The sequence below is a fragment of the Perna viridis genome, chromosome 9 (assembly GCF_037379345.1).
Source record: "Perna viridis isolate PV_CMFRI_1.1 ecotype Kerala chromosome 9, ASM3737934v1, whole genome shotgun sequence".
Taxonomy (NCBI): domain Eukaryota; kingdom Metazoa; phylum Mollusca; class Bivalvia; order Mytilida; family Mytilidae; genus Perna; species Perna viridis.
Window position 1 is genome coordinate 30,301,024 of NC_142453.1, and position 21,825 is coordinate 30,322,848.

Sequence of the window (21,825 nt, forward strand, 5' to 3'; positions counted from 1 at the left end):
TCAAGCAAATAATATACAATTTGTCTAATCTTTGAGTTTTGTTTGTTTTTTTTTCGGGGGGAAGGGGGTGGGGTAATATATTTTTGTCGATTTTAGGGGCAAACGTTTCCTCAACTATCCCCCTTTTGAATCAACTACGGAATAATATAGCTGTTTGTGTTAATTCGTTTGTACCTTTTTTGTTGGTAAATCTAAGCCGTGAACTTTTTTATTTTTCCACTTGCAGTACATAAATGCAGGATGTAAATGCTTATTTTAATTCTATTAGAAAGGCAATATAAAACTGTTTTTCAATTTATTTAGACATCCGCTTTCGTTATTTTTTACCTTAATATGTCAAAATTGCAAAAGTTCACATTTTAAATTTAATTTAATCAAGGCGTCTCAATATTTTTTGTTAAATTTGCAATATGTATATATAGTTACATCATGTGCTAATGTTCGCGCTCTAGATTTACTTACGAGGAAGTATCACTCGGTTAATGAAAGCTATATTTTATTTGGCCGAGTGGTCTAGAGCGTTGGACTTAGTGCAGACGGTGTTGACATAGATGTCAGTGAAGAGAAGGGGTTCGAATCCCGCAGAGGGGGCGACCATTTTTGCATCGCAAATTTGCAACCTCGCATCGTTCCTAGAGTTGGGGTGTAGTTTAGACTTGATTAGAGAGAGAGATAAGAGAGCAAATTAGATTAAAGTATTTTTTATTCCCATACAGCACATTTTTTTCAAGTCTGTTTCTGTAGCGAGAACTCATTACAAACATTCATTACACACGTTACTACAAGAATACCAACCTCCAATCTTTCGATGGACACCGTTCCAAAGACCTTTCATGTTCAGCACAGGAAAGTAAGTCTGTTTCTGTAGCGAGAACTCATTACAAACATTCATTACACACGTTACTACAAGAATACCAACCTCCAATCTTTCGATGGACACCGTTCCAAAGACCTTTCATGTTCAGCACAGGAAAGTAAGTCTGTTTCTGTAGCGAGAACTCATTACAAACATTCATTACACACGTTACTACAAGAATACCAACCTCCAATCTTTCGATGGACACCGTTCCAAAGACCTTTCATGTTCAGCACAGGAAAGTAAGTCTGTTTCTGTAGCGAGAACTCATTACAAACATTCATTACACACGTTACTACAAGAATACCAACCTCCAATCTTTCGATGGACACCGTTCCAAAGACCTTTCATGTTCAGCACAGGAAAGTAAGTCTGTTTCTGTAGCGAGAACTCATTACAAACATTCATTACACACGTTACTACAAGAATACCAACCTCCAATCTTTCGATGGACACCGTTCCAAAGACCTTTCATGTTCAGCACAGGAAAGTAAGTCTGTTTCTGTAGCGAGAACTCATTACAAACATTCATTACACACGTTACTACAAGAATACCAACCTCCAATCTTTCGATGGACACCGTTCCAAAGACCTTTCATGTTCAGCACAGGAAAGTAAGTCTGTTTCTGTAGCGAGAACTCATTACAAACATTCATTACACACGTTACTACAAGAATACCAACCTCCAATCTTTCGATGGACACCGTTCCAAAGACCTTTCATGTTCAGCACAGGAAAGTAAGTCTGTTTCTGTAGCGAGAACTCATTACAAACATTCATTACACACGTTACTACAAGAATACCAACCTCCAATCTTTCGATGGACACCGTTCCAAAGACCTTTCATGTTCAGCACAGGAAAGTAAGTCTGTTTCTGTAGCGAGAACTCATTACAAACATTCATTACACACGTTACTACAAGAATACCAACCTCCAATCTTTCGATGGACACCGTTCCAAAGACCTTTCATGTTCAGCACAGGAAAGTAAGTCTGTTTCTGTAGCGAGAACTCATTACAAACATTCATTACACACGTTACTACAAGAATACCAACCTCCAATCTTTCGATGGACACCGTTCCAAAGACCTTTCATGTTCAGCACAGGAAAGTAAGTCTGTTTCTGTAGCGAGAACTCATTACAAACATTCATTACACACGTTACTACAAGAATACCAACCTCCAATCTTTCGATGGACACCGTTCCAAAGACCTTTCATGTTCAGCACAGGAAAGTAAGTCTGTTTCTGTAGCGAGAACTCATTACAAACATTCATTACACACGTTACTACAAGAATACCAACCTCCAATCTTTCGATGGACACCGTTCCAAAGACCTTTCATGTTCAGCACAGGAAAGTAAGTCTGTTTCTGTAGCGAGAACTCATTACAAACATTCATTACACACGTTACTACAAGAATACCAACCTCCAATCTTTCGATGGACACCGTTCCAAAGACCTTTCATGTTCAGCACAGGAAAGTAAGTCTGTTTCTGTAGCGAGAACTCATTACAAACATTCATTACACACGTTACTACAAGAATACCAACCTCCAATCTTTCGATGGACACCGTTCCAAAGACCTTTCATGTTCAGCACAGGATAGTTAGATGACAATGTCACCAGTACGTCTTCTACTCCGATTGTCAATAACATTCCTGAGAGGTACATGTAAATTAAGAGTAATATCATTTCATTATTTCGAATTCGCAAAACGTTAGCTGAAATAAAATGCTTTATTATGGGAAGAGAAGAACAAAATAAAACAAGTAAGCTAGCACTGAATGTAAGGAAAATTTCACAACAAAGAATAAAATATAATGTTGCTAAACATGTGATAAAAGACTTCATTAGAGAAGGCATTGATAATGAGAATTAATTCTCACGAGAAATGAAAATTATAACTTTAAAAAAACTATGAACAATGCCCACTAAAATGATATCCCCTACATGTATGTCCCATTAGATAACACACACCTCTTCGCGTGCACATTTATTTGGATCATAATCTAAAAAAGGAGTGTATAACAGGAATATCTAATAAAGACTGTGAAAGTTTCATTGAATGATTTAGGAGTAGTAACGGATAAGATGGGTACCCTTGATTTTCTATATAAATGAATGACGAAGTCCATGTTTTGTTTTATATAACTTACAAAGAGATTAGGAACAAAATCGGAAGTAGAAGGTGGACAATCAGAATATGTAATAAAGAATTCATGAAAGTTTCAGTGATGTTGGATAAGTACGAGATAGTTATCCCTCTGCGTAACAGAGGATGTACAGACGCAAGAAAGAACGCGGAACAAAGGACGGACATCCCTATCACTACATACCCCCACTCTGCAAAAAGGGATGTATATATATACAACGTCTCAGAATGTGACGACTCTATTCTCTACACTGCTCCATCGGATCAACTTGATACAGGGAAGATAACGTAAACTTATGGAAGTGTCTGAAAAATTTCCAACGATGTTAGAACTGTCAAATTTGCGAAGCAAATTTTTGTCGTTCCCTCCGCGGGACTCGAACTCATACCGCTGTGGCATCTATGGCAACATCGCCTGCACTAAGTCCAACGCCCTAGACCACTCGGCCAGCTAGGCTATATAAAATGTAGCTTTCGCTGGCCGGGTGATTCCTGTCCCGTACTACCATACATCATGTACTAAGTTACAGCCCTAGATTAATCCTACGAGGAGGAATCACCCGGCCAGCGAAAGCTATATTTTATATAGCCTAGCTGGCCAAGTGGTCTAGGGCGCTGGACTTAGTGCAGGCGGTGTTGCCATAGATGTCACAGCGGTACGAGTTCGAATCCCGCGGAGGGAACGACAAAAATTTGCTTCGCAAATTTGACAGTTCTAACATCGTTGGGAATTTTTCAGACCCTTCTATATATATATATATAATGGGAGGTATAAATCAAAAAGAAAAGATCTAATTCCAAATTTTTTTACCTCGTTGAAATATGACAAATTTTTGTACAAATATATACAAAATAGCTGGATACCTCAAATATTGGATTTAATCAACCGTGATAGGAAGTGAACCAATATTAGACACTTAACACTTATGACTAAGTTAAAACATTTTTAGATCTTATATTGATATTTTGTCTCCCGCAGTGGGGCTGTCGGATCAAGAGGAAGGGTTCCAGAGGGGGATAGAACCAAATAATACCATGTAAAGAAATACTTTGACTTTTTGTGTGTACTAAAACATAGCGGAACTCGATTGAGGAAAATGTTATGGCATTTCTGTGTTTTTAAGAAGAAAAAAAAAACAACTTACAGCAAAGTTGTTTTTTTAACTGATATAACAATATATAACACATCTTTCTCTATCTATCTATCTGCTACATTGTAACTCGACGCGGTAGCATATTATATATATCATACAGCACCAACACACCTTTAAGGGTATAACATTTTTACATACCATACACGTCAATTCCAGCGTCCATAGTTGTAAATATGACTGATACCCCAGCTTGGATTTCCAGTGTGGCGAGAGGTCGTATTTCTATCCTTTTTTCTATTACAATAGGGCTCTGGTTAGGTATCCACACTGTATTTGTCTACAAATATATATATATAAGGGTCTGAAAAATACCCAACGGTGTTAGAACTGTCAAATTTGCGAAGCCAATATTTGGTTGTTCCTTCTGCAGTACTCGAACTTGTAAAAAGTAGTTGTTCTCCTTTGTATATTCCGAGTGATCGTCGCTGTTCAATATAATTAATTAAGTGTTAGTAAATAAGTATGTATCTAATTTGTCAGTTAGGTTTTGTTGTATCTAAATATGCGTTTGTTTGACTCCTTTCCTACAAGCCTTGAAATGACCATTCATCCATTAAAAACAATTCTGACAAATTATTAGAACAGGTGTAATACATATACATGTATACTTAACATTTATGATGCTAAATGTATGAAGAAAGGTGGATTTTTAAGTGCCCACCTTACCATTAACTACACTGATGTGTATGATCCGAAGTCATTTTCTTTTCATGTTATATTTAAACCCGGATTTTTTTTTAAAAGTGGACAATGAAGAAGTCTATACTGAAAAAATGTAAATATTTTTGTTGCAAAATCTTACTGAACAGTAGCGGATCTTGAGACTTTCAAAAAGTTGTTCCATTCTATAATGCCATTTGGTCAGATCACCAAAATTTGGCACGACATTTACAAAGTTGTTATTAATAAAGGATGGGATTTCATCCCCACCGACCCTCTCCAAGAACCACCACTACTGCAGTTGTTTATAGTTCGATCAACAAATGAAACAACTTGCTGCAACAGTTCAATGTAATTCATGGCGACTGTTTCTATGTCAATCTTCTAACCATTTCAACCCCTAGTCATAGCAAACAATCAAACTTTTTTTTTAATTTTTAAACCTGGAACTTTGGTGTATATTCCACCAGATTTAAAACAAATGCGAATTTTACTCTCTAATACGAACTAGATATTCTAAAAATAATGATATTCTGATGCTTTGAAATTTCTTTTTCCAATTATATACAATATAAGAGTTTGTCGCAATGTAATCGTAAACATTCTTTCCCGTCTGCAGCCCTAAAAGAAATTAGATAATATTTATGATAAATGACTATACAAAATCTTCTTTTTTCATAGTACACGAATTCTTCGTTCGTTCCACGATTTTCCCATCAGAACTTGAGTAACTTACATTTATGTCTTCATTGATATGAGTACTAACTCCGTCACCAGATTCTCTTTTTTGGTTACATCCCACCAGCTTCACGAGTAAGGACGGATTACAGTGATATTCTACAGGGTTAAAAACAATGAATCGTGTCTGGAAAGGAATAATGTAAAACTGTGAAATGAAAAAATACCTGTAGAATGAAGACGTATAGTAAATATAGATTTCATAGACTAATATTGACCGCTTATTTCGTCTCGATAAAACATAGTTATATAGTTTTCCGCTTAACATTGTAACCGTGGTATCATTATATTTTGAATTTAAACATTTTCCATAAAAACACACATATTTTTAAGTATTTGATCATTTTTTAAATTTCAAATGACAACCGATCGAGTAGGCCTTGGAAAATCAGTTCATCATCGTAAGTAGAAAGTTCACAATATAGGTGAAGTTTGTAATGTCCAAAATATATCCCTAATGTTATTATTACATGGACAAGAACAATATGCATGTACATAAGCGTCTTCAAAAACCGCATTACACACCTTGTTGGTGTCTGGAGTACAGTAACTGTTGGAATTGTAGTTATCAGTTTCTTATAAAGTAAGAGTTCCGTATTTCACTGAACGATTTCGACTGTTTCCTAAAGGTTGCTATTGAGACTGTCCTGTGAAGTTGTTTGAAACGAATAAAGTCATTATCGGTTTCGATTCGGTTTGTTGATTATGAATTGCTCTGTTTACAATTAATCTCCATTTTTTTTGGTGGGAATAATCCTATATCAATATAGTCTACCAGGTATTCATTAAGGTTGTACAAACATAGAATGTTGAAGGGGCGGATCCAGGATTTTAGATGGGTGGGGGGAGCAAATTAAAATTTTCGCCGAGCGGAGGGAGGCGAAAAATTTTTTGAGGTTAAATTTTTGAAATATTCTTCTCGAGTTGGTGCAAAGTAGATATCTTTTGTGGTAAAATTAGCGAAAAATTTAAGTTTCAACCTAAATCCGCCTAAATCTACCTCTGACAACCCATGCTTTGCAAATTTTAGGGGGGGGGGAGAACGCCCGCCAAGCCCCCGCCTGAGTCTGCCCCTGTGTTGATGACATCCGGAATAACCCCGTACATTTGTCTTCCTGAGTATTCTTTTGTGATTGCAACTGATGATCGGATGCAGTCCAATGATACTTGCACACACATATCGATTTTTTTGTGGATATGTGTAAATCAAAATTTATTTAACAATAATTCTAATCATGAGATTCTTCATAGTTATAGCCGTTTTTGATTGGTCGAGAACGTCGTGGCCAGAAAGTTCATACATGCATGAATTTCGCCAGATCGTTCATACATGCATAATTCTAATCATGAGATTCTTCATGCTTATAGCCGTTTTTGATTGGTCGAGAACGACGTTGCCAGAAAGTTCATACATGCATGAATTTCGCCAAATCGTTCATACAGGCATAATTCTAATCATGAGATTCTTCATGCTTATAGCCGTTTTTGATTGGTCGAGAACGTTGTTGCCAGAAAGTTCATACATGCATGAATTTCGCCAGATCGTTCATACAGGCATAATTCTAATCATGAGATTCTTCATGCTTATAGCCTTATTGCCAGAAAGTTCATATTGTTGTATTTCCTTAATAATTATATTCCTGTTGAATTGTTTACATCTCATATTTTTCAATGCCAACTATCACTTCGTTGATGCCGCCTTCACTGTCGTTGTGCAGCCTTTATAATGAAAAGCATTTTTTTCCCTTTCTTGCAAGCAGCTTCACTTCTCTTCTGTGATTTAAAAGGAAATTTAAGTTTTACACCGTATACTCGTCAACCATTGAAATTATTTCGTCACCCATACGCCAAATAATATTGGAAACAAATATCGAGAGTACGTTGGGGTGAGATACAGGTAGTCGACACACATTATAGTAATACCGTATTGGTGTTATTTTATGGCCTGGGAACTAAACACATTGTTTTGGCTATCAAATCCAATCTATAACTAAATATACATAATACAGACTTAGACATAAATGCACGTGTAGCATGCAAAGCAAACTCAGCCCACCTCTCACACTATCGGCTTATTTTAATGCATTACAATTATATATATTTAGCTAAAGAAGGTGATGAACTTCCAATTTCCTTACTATGATTCTCATGTTACAAATTAAATCATTAATAATTTCCAAATATAAAAAACCTGACAAAACACTATCTTGTCTAACACCCTCTAACACAGAAAATGAGGGTGATTGACATTGGTTTACAATCACAGAACTCTTTGTGTTAAGACGTAAATCATTAACAAGTGAGCTTACAATTTCAACATTAAACCCTTCCTCCATACAGTATCAAACGCCTTTTGGCTGTCTAAAAAAAAGCTACAAAGACTTTGCTATTAGATTCAAGATTGTGAAAAATAGTTTCATGAAAGTTGAAGGAGGCGGTTAAGCAACTGAGATTCTTCTGAAATCCGTTTTTGTTGAGGATTCGAAAAAGCCTTCACCAATAGTTTAGGTTAGTCTACTTTTAATCACATGTTCGAACACTTTCGATTTTCAAGGCAGACGTGTGATGGGCCTATAACGGAGCTTGGTTTATTGTTTCCTTTAAACAGTGGTACTAGTAAGCCGAATTTCCAATCGGACGTCACATGACCTTTTCTTACAATAAGATTGCACATGGACGTCAAAATTTCAATTAACAAATCACCTCCCTGTATTAAATGTATCATAACCTTCGGCTTTCTTTCGTTTTAATGACTTAATGATATCACGAACCTCACTACATTCAATTTTACCTCCTGGAAGATCACCACTATTGGAATTACAGTTAGTAATTATGTCTTCATAATGAGAACTGGCGTGCTGTTCCTTGTCTGTATCAAACGTATCATGTTCAGTATTGTTTAAGTTTGCAAAATATTCCATAAAGCCATTTGCAATCAAAATCGGATTGTTACACACTAAACCATTTTATATTATTCTTGAGTAAATTTCCGACATTTTTGGTTGAAAGTTTTTAACCATTTTCCAGAATAAGCGTAAATCGCACTCCGTGGCTTTATTTGTTTGTAGATACTTTTGAAATGCATCCTGTTGTGTATTTCGAAATTCTCTCTTTGTTGTTTTATATTGCCTGTATGATTCATGTTTTATCCCCCTTGGTCGAACATTTTCAACCCACTTATTTTGCAGTGTTCGTTCTGTTTTTGTGAGCACACTTTACCTCGTCAGACCAGTACAGTTAAGCATGCGGGTTAAATCCACACTGAGGAATACTCTTTGCGGAAGCATCGTGTAAGCTTTGTACAAGTTTTGTATCAATGTTATCTAAATTGGAGTAATTTTCATCATTTGCTGATTTTTTTTAAGTAGCTGTCTTTGTAAGAATCATGCAAGATCTGAAAAATGTGATACACCCCAAAAAAGGCTACATATTTTTATTTTTGTAATTAAATTGTCCTATAGGTCTATACTATAAAATGTGTAACTGTTCATTCGAATCTGTCTGCTCTTAGGAGATAATCGACATTGAAAATACAGTAGATTCTATTGTATTTGAGCGCCATTTACAGAGTTATCTCCCTTAATTTTGAAATCTACAGTGCATTCTATATAATTTTTATCTCCTAAGAGCACGGGTTATATGAAAAAACCACGTTATTTTCTGTTTACTATGACATTTCAAACAAAATATCAAAAATAAAAATATATAGGCTTTTTACCCATGAATCACATTACTACTACATAAATACATAAGTTTATTAACAATTACTGCGATACATCGCAATTCTCTTACAGCCCAGGGTAGCTGAATAAGGGGTTCCCTATTTTTACACCTCTCATATCCAGGGAACATATGAGAGTCAAATTACTCCCGTTTCTTAATGTTTCTTTCTGTACACTGAACAATCTAAATGTATTTCTTTGTACTATTATCCTACATTTAAAAATACTGAAATTGCTGTGTCTTGATACATTTTTATCTGCTGTGTGTAATTTTATACCAAGCCGGTAGTTTGTCAAATGAATTTATCACTACATGTTGAGTCAAGTCCGTTCTAAATCCGACTGCAATAGGAACGGATGTACTAGAAAATGAACCCTCTTCAAGGATTTCATAAGAGCTCAGTTGCTTAGTCACAACAGGACTAAACAGTACATAGTCAAGCATTACTTTTTCGTAAAAAAAAAAATGTAATCGCGACCTTTATGATTGACAGTACCACCAGCATATGATAATTCAAATTTTGAAACAATTTGCTTTACTTTTCCTAACTTTTGCTAATTAGAGTGAACTAAATCTTTACTCAAACAAATGGCATTGAGGTCTCCTGCTACAACTTTACAACCATACTTACAATAATTTGTATGCAAAATCATTAGCTTGACCATAAGATCAAATTAAAGGTCATATAACACCATCTTTAATATTATGCTACACATCTTCATGAACTAGGCTGAAATAACCTCGTACCGAATACAGAAAGCTTACACCAAAGGACAAGTCGGGCACTAATTATAGCCCAAGCATATGTGTTATCTCATATAACTATTACTTATAAAGTATATTTTAGGTGAGGTTAATTTGTGAAAAAATCGCCTACGTTAAAAACCGCGCCGGAAACCAAGAAACTTACCGTCAAGACGGGATTGAGGTTAAATGTTGTGACAGTCTCTTGTCGCTGAAATACTTCTCCGAGTACATCACTTGACAATAAAGAATTGTATGAACTCCAAAGAAGGCCATCGTTACTATATGTGATCCTGGAATTGTTAACAAAAAGAGATACAAAATGTTTATCAAAATTTTTAATCCTCAGTTTATTTCTAAAAGTCTGGCAGGGTATGACGTTAACATTTAATGAAACTTGTCCTACCGAGCTGATGAAAATTCAACTTATCCAAACTGAAATCTAGTTTGTCCTTTAGTAAACGATTGTTGAAAAATAAAATTTTGTTGTTCTCCTTGCAAGTATAATTTAGGTTTTAATTGTCCCCATGGTAGTTTCACTTGTCTCGGGCAACATGACAACCTTAAACATCACACCTTGTATGGAATATTTTTATACGGTCTTACATTTGTCACTTTTGTCACGTAGGATTGATTTGTTTATGGTAATCCCAATCATACTAAACTGTGTCGACATGACTATATATAAACTTATTAAAAACATTGGCTATCTTTTCTTTTTATTTAAACATCAGGTTTGCATGTAACAGTTGTTAAGTTTGTAATTTCCTTTACAATTCTCCAGCCTCAATTTTGCTAATTTATTTTTTTCATGATTTTTTTTTCTATCTTGATAGAAATGCATTATCTCGATCTATTTATTGAATAGATGCAGGTGCCTTTCTGGGTAGACAATTTTGTTACTAGTCTAGTAATACCTGAATGATTCTGTTCGACAATAACTTTCAACATCTTTTATTTCTATCGCAGTAATCTTCGTAACCGCTTTTAAATCAATTTGTAGATACTCAAAAATAGTTCTTTTTCCAGCAATCCAACCCTCTGAAATCATGCATTAAGTGTAACTCAAATATTTGTAACAACAGAGCGAACAAACATTTCCCTACCGATGCACCTGGTCCATGCTCCCAGTTTTTAGTGGAGTCCGAGTTGCTCATTTACTTTTGTTTCTTTGTATGTATGATTTTAGTTACTTTATGTTCTTTGTTGTGTATGTCTGTTTTCCATGTCTGGTCTTTGTCCCTGGATTACATTCTTTTGATTACCGCTATAACCTTGGTTCCCTTGATTACTCTTTCGAATGGAAATATCAGGCCTTGGATCAAACTCCAATATAAAAGATACAATATCACTACTTTCATCAAAAGAACTATGCCAAAGTCATTGAATTACACATACAATGACAATTTCAAGGGAAAAATGTAGTGTCAAATCATTCTAATAGAGAGGTCATTTCTTTTTTAAACATGTACATGTAATACAAACCAGTGTCAGGGGTAGATCAAGACGCTTTGGAAAGGAAAGGAGCCAGACTGGGTACCTCAGACAAAAGAGGTGCTAAGACATTTTTTGACAATTTTTACACATGAAAATAACAAATTTTCAAACAAAAAGGGGGTGCTGACCCCCTGTACACTCTTGTGGTGTAGTAAGTTGGTTGCATGTCCAGGTGGGGTTTCTTAGAAAAATAGGGTGCTAGGTCATTATTTGTAATTTTTTGTTACTTTTACAGATGAAAATAACACATTTTCCAATAAAAATGGATTCCAACCCCCCTGTACACCCCTTTGAATCTGCCACTATAAGTGTAGTAAGTAGGTTGCATGATCCAGGCAAGAACAAAAATACATGTAACAAGTCTTGCAATTACTTATAACATGTATATAGATGTAGCAGCGGTTTATTGAATGATTGATTGATAAATTATCTTTATTTCCTCCACTTTATGAAGATTTACAAAGTACGACACATAAAGTAATTTAACTACAACATATACATACTGCTCATGAAAAAACAAAAACATACTGAATATAGTGAATTGTGGTAGATTACAAGTACCTATTGTCCAAAATTAAATTTGTTATGAAGTAAGACAACACGGAAATCATTGTACATTTTAAGCAAGTGACAAGCTATACAAAACATCATTTGCTTCCATGTATCTGAGTTAAGTTCGTTAACAAAGTCGGTAACGCCACCAAAGAGAGTAAGAACAAAATGTACCAATAAAAAGGGGTGCCAACCACCTGAACACCCTCTAGGTCGGCCACTGACTGAAGTATGTAGGTTGCATGTCCAGGTGCGAACAAAAATACATGTAACAAGTCTTGCAATTACTTCTAACATGTATATAACTAGCAGCGATTTATTGAATGTCCCCTGTGTAATGCATTTATTCGACAATTCACATGAGAAATAGATTAAGTACACCTGTACTTCCTCCCGCCATTTACGTCAAAACACGAATATCAATCCGCCGATCACTAAATTTAACTTTTATGTTGAAAAAGCAAAAAATAAAAATTAGAAAACTATGTACATGTAATTGATTCGTCGTTGTAAAAAAGAAAATAATTAAATATAGTTGTTCATGCCAAGAACGCTCGAAAGTTTAATTCGTGCTCTCGTTAAATTTTGTCGTTCTTCGGCACTCGTGGTCATATTTTGGTTATTCACTCCAAGGAGTTAAATATCCTTGTTCACTCTTTCCAGTTACATGTAGTTAGCCTATCATAAACTTTCTATTTCGGCCATTTGGTTCTATCCTTTAATGGTTATGCTACATTGTAGTATATTCATATATTACCAGTTAGAAAATATAGTTCTTCTGCACAAGCAGATCCGGATGGGGTGTCCGCCGCCTTACGTTATTAAATTCTGGTAGATTATATAGAAAGTTCCAGGAGCGGGTCTCCTTAAAGGCCATACACTCAGTGAAACACCCTTTTGAAATGCAGTTACATTAATCGGACATCACACTTACAAAAGTGATAGATGGTTGACCGATGGAGATCGTCTTGTCTTAAAAAAGTTTTACGTCAATTAAAATGAATTTACAAACCTCCATCTATTCTTCCGGCGCTGGCATTATGGGCATCACTTGTGTACGATGAGGCAGAGTACTGATGGTACTCAATATTGTCTGTCAATGTATCATTACAGGAACTAGCATCTGTAAATAAACATACTTACATATTATTGGAATAGCAACAAATCGAACACCAATCATAATCGAATCATCATTTATCCTGGATTTTCACTTTTCAAAATCTACGTTAGTTTTTTTACATTGATAATAAGTTAAAAATTAACATTTGGGTTTATGTTCAGATACTTTATTCATGGATGGGGTGGCAATTTTACACCTAATTTAAATTGGTAAAGTTCAAATATTTTGTTACTCGGGCTCATTTGAAAGCTAAGACATTATATAATTATATTTGAATATACAAAAGATTTTTTGAAGGTATTATATTCGAAAAAAAATTGTCCATTACAGGTGAAATGGAGGAAAATATGAAATTCCGAAAATTCCCTATTTTATGATAAACTCATTATGATCATATTGAAACTGAAAAATACTCATCTGAAGTGAGAAGATATGTTGAATACATCTATAATTAAAAGACAAGTACCCAACATGTCTATTGTACATCGTTTATATGCTAAAAATTAACATTTTAGTTCACGCTCAGTTCTTTTTTTTCATGGTTAGGGTTGGCAATTTTTCACCTAACTTGAAAAGTTCAAATATTTATTACTTGGGCTCATTTGAAGCTTATACACTATATTAATGTACCATATCACACAAAAAAAATTGTTTCAACTGTGGTTTGTGAAAAAAATGACAATAATGGGTGATATACCCATTTATTTTTTATTTTTTAGCAAATTTAACCACAAAAATAAAATATAATCGCCTGAGGTGATCAAATATGTTGGGTACATTATTATCTTAATTATGATTGCCTAAAATATGAGTTCTACAGTGTCGGTATGCTGTGAATGAGAATTATGTTTGATATTGAGACCAGTTTTCTAGGGGTAGGTGTAATATTTTTAACATTATTTGAAAATTCGTTATTGAAAATTAGTTTTTCGTGGTTTATTTATGTAGAAAATTAAATTATCTATGGAATGACACCAAATTCGAGACGTTTTTGTGAGCATTTAATTGTAGAGTCTAACTTATGTGACTTTTTACGGAAAAAATCGAAAATCCCATTTTTTGCACATTTTGATACATTCTGACTACAAACATCGCCGAAATTCATCAAAAGAACCCCAAAAGTATTAATTGTGTTAATACTAAACAGAAAATACCAAATTAGCAATTTTTTCCCTGAAGCATAGTTACTCTAGGGGTTTTGACATTGAAAATAATGCCAATTTGGGCGATTTTTCGGTGGGATTGGGGTACATTTTTTTCATGTACCCTACCGGTGCACCTGGTCCATGCTCCCAGTTTTTAGTGGAGTCCGAGTTGCTCATTTACTTTTGTTACTTTGTATGTATGATTTTAGTTACTTTATGTTCTTTGTTGTGTATGTCTGTTTTCCATGTCTGGTCTTTGTCCCTGGATTACATTCTTTTGATTACCGCTATAACCTTGGTTCCCTTGATTACTCTTTCATTTTAACCAAAAACCCTAAGTGTTACCGCAACTTTCATGGTACCATTGTAAAGTTGAGACATTGGGATACATGATGATACCTATATTTGTTTAGTTTGTTCACACATGCTATCCAAGGAAAGCTAAGATTCTCAAACAATTGAGACACAAAAATCTTGGCTTTTTGACCCAATGTGGTACAAATATAGGCTTATACTGAAAAAGAATCCGAGAATATTCTTTGGCGACAAATTGATTCGGTAATGGAAGGTGTTTAGGTCCCTAAAAATCACTGTGAAGTTGATGATGGGGTTGCATGGTGGACCCTCCCAGCCCATGGACTAATACACACCACCCCAGTAAAGTCATTTATGTTCATGTATTTAGAATTGCCACTGGAGACTATTAGGATATTGTAAAAAATTTGTGGAGTATTTAAACATGTATACTTTTCTAGTTTATAAAACCATGACGAGGTAGCGAGCCAATTTTTTTTTTTAAAGATTTTTGCGGAGGTCAGAATATTTATTTTAAATTTACTAGCCAAGATCAGAACATTTATTTTCAATTCACTAGCCAAGGTCAGAGTACATTGTATTTATTTTCTAGCAATTTCCAAAGTCAGACTAATAATTTTCTGGTATGAGGCCGGATTCCCAGACAACATGCCTCCGTTGGGCCAACGTTGGCTTATGGTTGGTTCGTTGGCTTTTAGTTGGCGTTGGCAATACTACGTTGGCCCAACGTTGGTCCAATGTAGCAGTGAGTGGTTTGGGAAAATATTTCCTCTTGATTTATTTTTACCAAAATAGTTTATACATGTCAAGTCAAAGGTTAAATATGCCGTTTTGAAATTTTAAATACTTTCATATCATAAAAAGGTTTTACGTTGGTCCAACGTTGGCCCTACTATTCAGAATAACCTTTGCATTTAATGTTTTTCTTTAATAACTTTTTAGAAGCTGTTTGTACTTGAGAGTATTGTTACATTTCAATTTTTAAATCAAAACCATGCTTACATAATTTATATTTTTCTACATTAGTCCAACCCAGAGCCAACGGTGAGCCAACATTGAACTAACGTCAAAACAACTTTCGTGATACACATGTTAAAACAGACTTCATATTATTCTTGATGCAAAAGTGTCTTTTTATCTCAAGTAAAGTGAAACAAGAAATCAAATCCGGACATATTGAAGAAAAATTGTGTTGCATCTAAACTGCAATACTAAGTTGGACCAACGTTGGCCCAACTTTGAAACACTAAATATATATATATGTTTACTTTAATAAAAAAGCACTGTATACATATTTCCAATGTAAATTCTACCTAAAGATAAAACAATGATAAGCATTATCATGTTTCTATCAAATGCAAACGATTTGCAAATTTTCAATATTTATTATACCAATGCTTGTTTTATTTGCCAATTTGATAATAGATTGTTTGTTTAAATCTTAACTGCAATCAGCTTGTTATAGGTACATTCTTACTGTTAAGAAGGTGTCATCCTGGTTTGCCCACTTTTAATTGAAGGTTTAAATAGACATAGGGGATTGCGTTGTTTTAACAATTAAAGTTTGTTTCTGAAATGTAGATATAATTTTACCTGCAAATTAATGATCAACTACTAAATTAAGAGCAATATGCATTTTTTTTCTATCCTCCTCATAATCAATTCTTTATATCCCTTAGATAGAGGTTACAAGTACAAAATCAGTGTAGGATTAAACAATAAAGATAAAAAAAACAAACAAATATAAATGAATAAATAAAAAGTAGAAAAAAAATGTTAATAACAAATGTGCATTATATATCCACAATCTTACTATACAGTACTAGGCAGTAAGAGAAAAAAAATAAAATATATAGCACCATGTCTTGCTGACACCATTATATGCAAGCAGTCGATGTAACCAAATGTTTCTCAGATTTTTTCCTTAAGTATAGACTGTCTGGTAGCATACTGTAAAATTATATTATATTGGATATGCATTTCTTTCCTTTTTCTACATTTTTATGCATCAAAAGAAGACACAGTGAAAGCAATTTTTGCTTACAAATACATACAGAAACATACATTTTTATACATGTATGACACATAGTGGGGTATTTTAATACAGACTATACAACTTCATGGTTAGTGAACCCTTTGTATTTATTTTGTTTATACAACTGATTGATAATTGGAGTAATTCAAAGTGGGCAAAGCAGGATTAAACCGTTAAGAATTTACATGATAAATTGAGGGGAATTTTGAGTGCTATCTTTGATATCTAGTGCATAGCATCACCACTCTGCGACATAACAAATTATAAAATTTAATTCTAATATATGTATCTCAATGAATACCATAGTCAGACCGCTTGGTTCGGTAAACGTTGGGTTTATGTTGGGCCAACATTGGGTATTCGTTGGGTCAGTGTTGGCATTACTTTGGGCCAACGGGGGCATGCTGTCTGGGTTATTTATTTCCTAAATAATCAGGGACAGATTATTTATTTTTTTTTAAATCTGCCAGCTCCCCCACCCCCACTAAGAATCTAATGATCGTTCCCTAATTCTTAAATTATGTACGCTGATCTAGAAGTTATTACCTGATCTTATTGCCGCCATGCACACGAATACACAAAACACACATAATAACAAGTAGCTATATTTTTGTTTCACCGTAGTATACATATTCACTTAATGTCTGATTGTTTATTTTCATCCACTTAATGTCAATATTAAGTACACAAATCTCGCACGAATACACTAAACTTACATAACAACAAGTGCATGTAGTTTTGTTTCATCATCTATTTAATGCCTTTGCTTAAGTGCACAAAACTTATCTTGCGCCCACGCATTTCTTCTTTGTTCGATTTGATTTTGTACAATATATTTCTTTCTGGTTAGCTTAAATCACAAATCGACCTCATTGGTTGTCATGTTTTCATCTATTGTAATGCATGTGAAACTAATTATACAAGTAAATTTAAATCATTGGACCCACCAAAGACCTAATATTACGTTATTATACCTAATGCAGTATAGGGACCGGCGCAAAACCAGACATGTGGGTGGGTTTAAAACGAAAGTGTAAGGGTTGCAGACTTTCATTTTTTTCATTTTGCCTAAATTTATTTGACGTTTCCAACAAAAAGGGGTATTCCAACCCCCAGATCCCTTCTGACTTTGTGAAGAGAATATTTTGTTTTTACAGTATCATCCAAGAATCATGCAAGCGGTAATAAGTCAACTTTTTAAGTGTACATGCATGCATCTAGTATGTCCTACATGTATTTGTGACATCAGAATCAATGAAAGAGTCTGTCGTAAAGTTTGGTCAACAGTTTTTCTTTACCGTCGATTTCTAAGCGTAGGTCAAGATATGAGGCTGATTTCACAGTGTCTGTAGTATCTTTTATTTCAACTTCTGTGGGGTAGATGCGATGTATCAAATCCCCGAAATTAGGATTGTTTAAAGATAATACGTCATCTATATAGCGGAAACTGAGATTAAAGGATCTAGCCAAACGATATTTTTTTCTTTCGGTTCAGATCAGCTGTAAAGTCAGCCTCATATGAGTGAAGGAATAGGTTAGCATGCAGAAGAGCACAATTTGTTCCCATTGGAATGTCGACCGTTTGTTGAAAAACACGTCCACCACACTGGACAAATATGTTTTCGATTAAAAATTCCAGCATTTTGTTAACAACTTCCCCTGTATATTTGGAAGATGATTTGGAATTATTTCTTACAAAATATGAGGAATCTCTACTAAGAACTATATATTTGTATCTAGGTGTACCGTCTTTTTGTAAAAACAACGATGTAAAATGTTTTTAAGTCGGGATTTTAACTGAGTATGGGGAATAGAAGTACACGTGGTAACGAAGGAGGTTGAGAAAGTAGAATTTTCATTATATTTTTTTCTCTATAGCTACATACATGAATGTTATTGTTTTTATCATGTAAAGAGGTTAGGTTGTTTGGAAAGTTGAATAAAGGTTTTATGTGAACTTGTACTTCATATGGTGGTTATTTTATCAGTGCCTCAGTGCAACCAAATTTTGTAATAGATTCATATCAGACTTCATCATTGTAAATCTGTATATTATTTATAGTTCTGCAAGAGTTGTTTCGTGTGTGAACGTAATCAATACACATACTTTTTTTAGCAAGGTTCACGACCTTCAATATTAACAACTACAAAGTAGTAAAAATCACGATGAATCAATTTACTATTCAGGCTGAACTGCCTGGTTCTTACTTTGATTTGAGATAGTTTTTTTTTAAAGGGACAGAAATAGACTTCCATAGAGATGTGATTTTTACACACTGTTCAAATTGTTCACGATCGTTCAGCATTATTAGATTCACTTAAAAGTCATGCACTGGTTCCCTTCCCGATATCTAATTTTGTTTATTCTACACTTATCTATACCAGACCCAGTATATAGGTTACAGACCACCAATTCAACCAATGAGCATTTGGAACGTACGCAAAAATAGTCCTACGCAGAAATTACCTCTGTTCCTCATAGTGCTGTGAAAAAAGTTCTCATCTTATTTAAAAAATTTAAACAGTTTCTGACAGGAAAAACATTTCTGTACATTTTATAGGTGCATTTTGCTTCTTGTGATGTGAAGCCTAATCTCCACAATGATTTTTAAATATACCCCTATCTTGTGAAAACACTGGGATTTCCCATGCTATTTATAGACCCTTCACTTCCGGTGACCAGTACTGCACTGCAAGTCTGCTAACCCCACATGCCATTCTGAGGATTGTGAGCTGACATATGTAGAATCATGCTGATATATAGTCCTCTGCAGGTTAAAGTTAAGGTAAAGTCCAGAGAAGCCATTGAATATTGTGAAATTAGCATAGAAGCCTATGGGAAGTGGAATTAGTGGTTTTTAGCCTATATAACACAATAACTTGAAGTAAATATTCCACCAATTATGAAGCAGTTACTTGCCAATTAACTAGTTGATAACCTTTGACTTCCAAACAATATTAAGTGTACCAGTGATACGATCACCTGGTTACACTGACCCTACACAGTCCTGACATCGAATTCAAAATGGATTTGATTGACATAGTTTCACAGCATTACATTAAACGACTGATAAAAGTGAACAACATTTTACTTGTCTTGTGGTATTCTGGTTTTCCCTGTCTTTTCTTCATGCGATGTGTTGACAAATAGCCGTTTTCTCATTTTTTAAAACAATTCTAAATTAAGACCGTCAGTTAAAAAGATACACATGTAACCACCGGAAAATTGCAGAAATGGTCATTAGTAGTTTAGATGGTAATTGGGTTGTTCTATCCTTTATTCTTTACTCAAAAACTGTCAGACAAATGTGCATAGAAAAACAATGCATCGTGAATAACGGTCCTGAAACTATTATTTTTTGTTAATTTGAAGGGGTTGCAATTATGCATAATAATATGTTATTAGATGCACCTTTAAAAGTGAAATTGTTACAGAAATAGCGTGAACGCTTAATCTATAACGATAGTACTGCCATACGAAAAATAATGTCTGGCCGATATGTATCCTATAACTTATATCATATCGCTTGCTTCCCCAATAAGAAGAAACGCCTCGATGGTCTCTGGGTACTTCGAGTCAATATTTCTTGTCCTGCATGAAATATTTGCCATAAAAATGTACAAAATGTAAACCAATAAATCTATCAATACCAACCGTATCATCATGACGTACTCTTATTCTAATAAAAAAACGATACTTGTAAAACTGGGAGCAAATTAGGCTTTCTTGATATTATCTCCTTTACTCCCCCAAAACATATAGGTGTCACTATCTTCTAAAACAATTTTGAAAGTCTCATCAAATTCTATTTATCGATTTCAGAGGAGGTAGAGAATAGAAGATGGACTCATCCTTATCGACTAATGACATATAGTCCATGTATTGCATCAAGCAACCCCACAAAAGTCGTGCAAATGGAAATACGACATAAGAGGTGCAAAGTGATATCATGGGATAAACAATTGTGAAAGTAATTATATCAAATTCTATTCTGCCTTTTGAAGGCCTTTTTCGACAAATTACTTATTGTGAAAGCCAGATCTATATTGCTCAACAATGCAAACTTTGTTTCATGGATTATTTTAAGTTGTTAGTACAATATCATCATATATGAGTTTGTAAATCTCAAATGACCCATAACACAAACTTTCAGCAGAAATGAATCCAATTTATTGACATAAGCACTAGTGCAATATGCCTGTAGTTTTCCTTTGGTAGTGTTTATATTCAATAAATATGACTATAATTTATTTTTATCATTTCAATCAAACGTGTTCAATAAATTTCACTCGGTCATGTTAACTCCATGTATCAGAAGAGTCGATTGGCAAATTGTTCCTATACTTTCCTGGTCAGTTACAACCACTGCGCGGCTGGGACACTGATATAACATTGAAATTTAACTTAAATGTACAGCTATTGAATACAGATCATTGCTTCAAGTTCGACAAATGTTAATACGAGCCACTTGACTGTGTACGCCATGTTTAAGGTCACTGTTTGTACAGTTTACGGTGCTACAATAACTATTAAAGAATTTCGTTAACTCACCAAATTCACGACAAAAGACGATAGCCATCGTTACAATTATACAGTAGAAGCCAAGCAAGAAATGCCGTAACAAAACGTGTTCCATCGCTGTCTTAAATTATTGGAATACTTTTCTACTGTAGTAATATCCGGCTTGTCATTTTGTCCAAGATATCTCCAAATACCAGGATGTTATATAAGGACAAACATCTTTTAACATCGGACTGTATTATTATAATTAGAAAATTTGTCATCCTTTCCGGAAAATTATTTGTGATTTTAAATCAAGTTAGTGATAAAATACCCTTCAAGCGACATGTTCCTTAGATACAAAGTAACAGTGAAGTTAACAGTATTTCTAATGATAGGAATTCGAACTCTTAATGCCCATGGTACACATAGTAACATAGTTAAGAAGGATATAATTTAAAATTGCAGATAACACACTCCTATTTGTTTACGTTGGTACATGAGAGTTAAAACTTTGTTTTTGTTTGGTTTTAAAACGATTACTTTTAAGTCTCCTTCTTTCCGAGCTTTGTTCAAGTGCAATCTGAAGAGTTGTTTACCATATTTCCATACTTAACTAACAAAAAATTCAC

The 21,825-nt window shown here is 34.4% G+C and overlaps 1 protein-coding gene across 4 annotated transcripts in view; it reads right to left on the reverse strand.

Moving 5' to 3' along the window:
• LOC148607747 (uncharacterized) overlaps window positions 1–21,623 on the reverse strand; it is a 67,009-nt gene extending 45,386 nt beyond the window's left edge. Inside the window, exons 1-7 of one of the 4 annotated variants that reach the window (XM_088543623.1) lie at window positions 21,245–21,623; window positions 13,090–13,200; window positions 10,946–11,069; window positions 10,195–10,321; window positions 5,560–5,688; window positions 4,302–4,440; window positions 2,408–2,515 (exon numbers count right to left, since the gene is read on the reverse strand). In XM_088543623.1, the coding sequence (XP_088399749.1) occupies window positions 2,408–2,515; window positions 4,302–4,440; window positions 5,560–5,688; window positions 10,195–10,321; window positions 10,946–11,069; window positions 13,090–13,200; window positions 21,245–21,329 (823 nt within the window). In that variant the 5' untranslated portion in view covers window positions 21,330–21,623. Of the gene's footprint in view, window positions 1–795; window positions 2,516–4,301; window positions 4,441–5,559; window positions 5,689–6,086; window positions 6,311–10,194; window positions 10,322–10,945; window positions 11,070–13,089; window positions 13,201–17,238; window positions 17,420–21,244 lie in introns of those variants that run through there. The other 3 variants (XM_088543626.1, XM_088543624.1, XM_088543625.1) reach the window with 3 other exon arrangements.
• Between the last annotated feature and the right edge of the window lie 202 nt (window positions 21,624–21,825).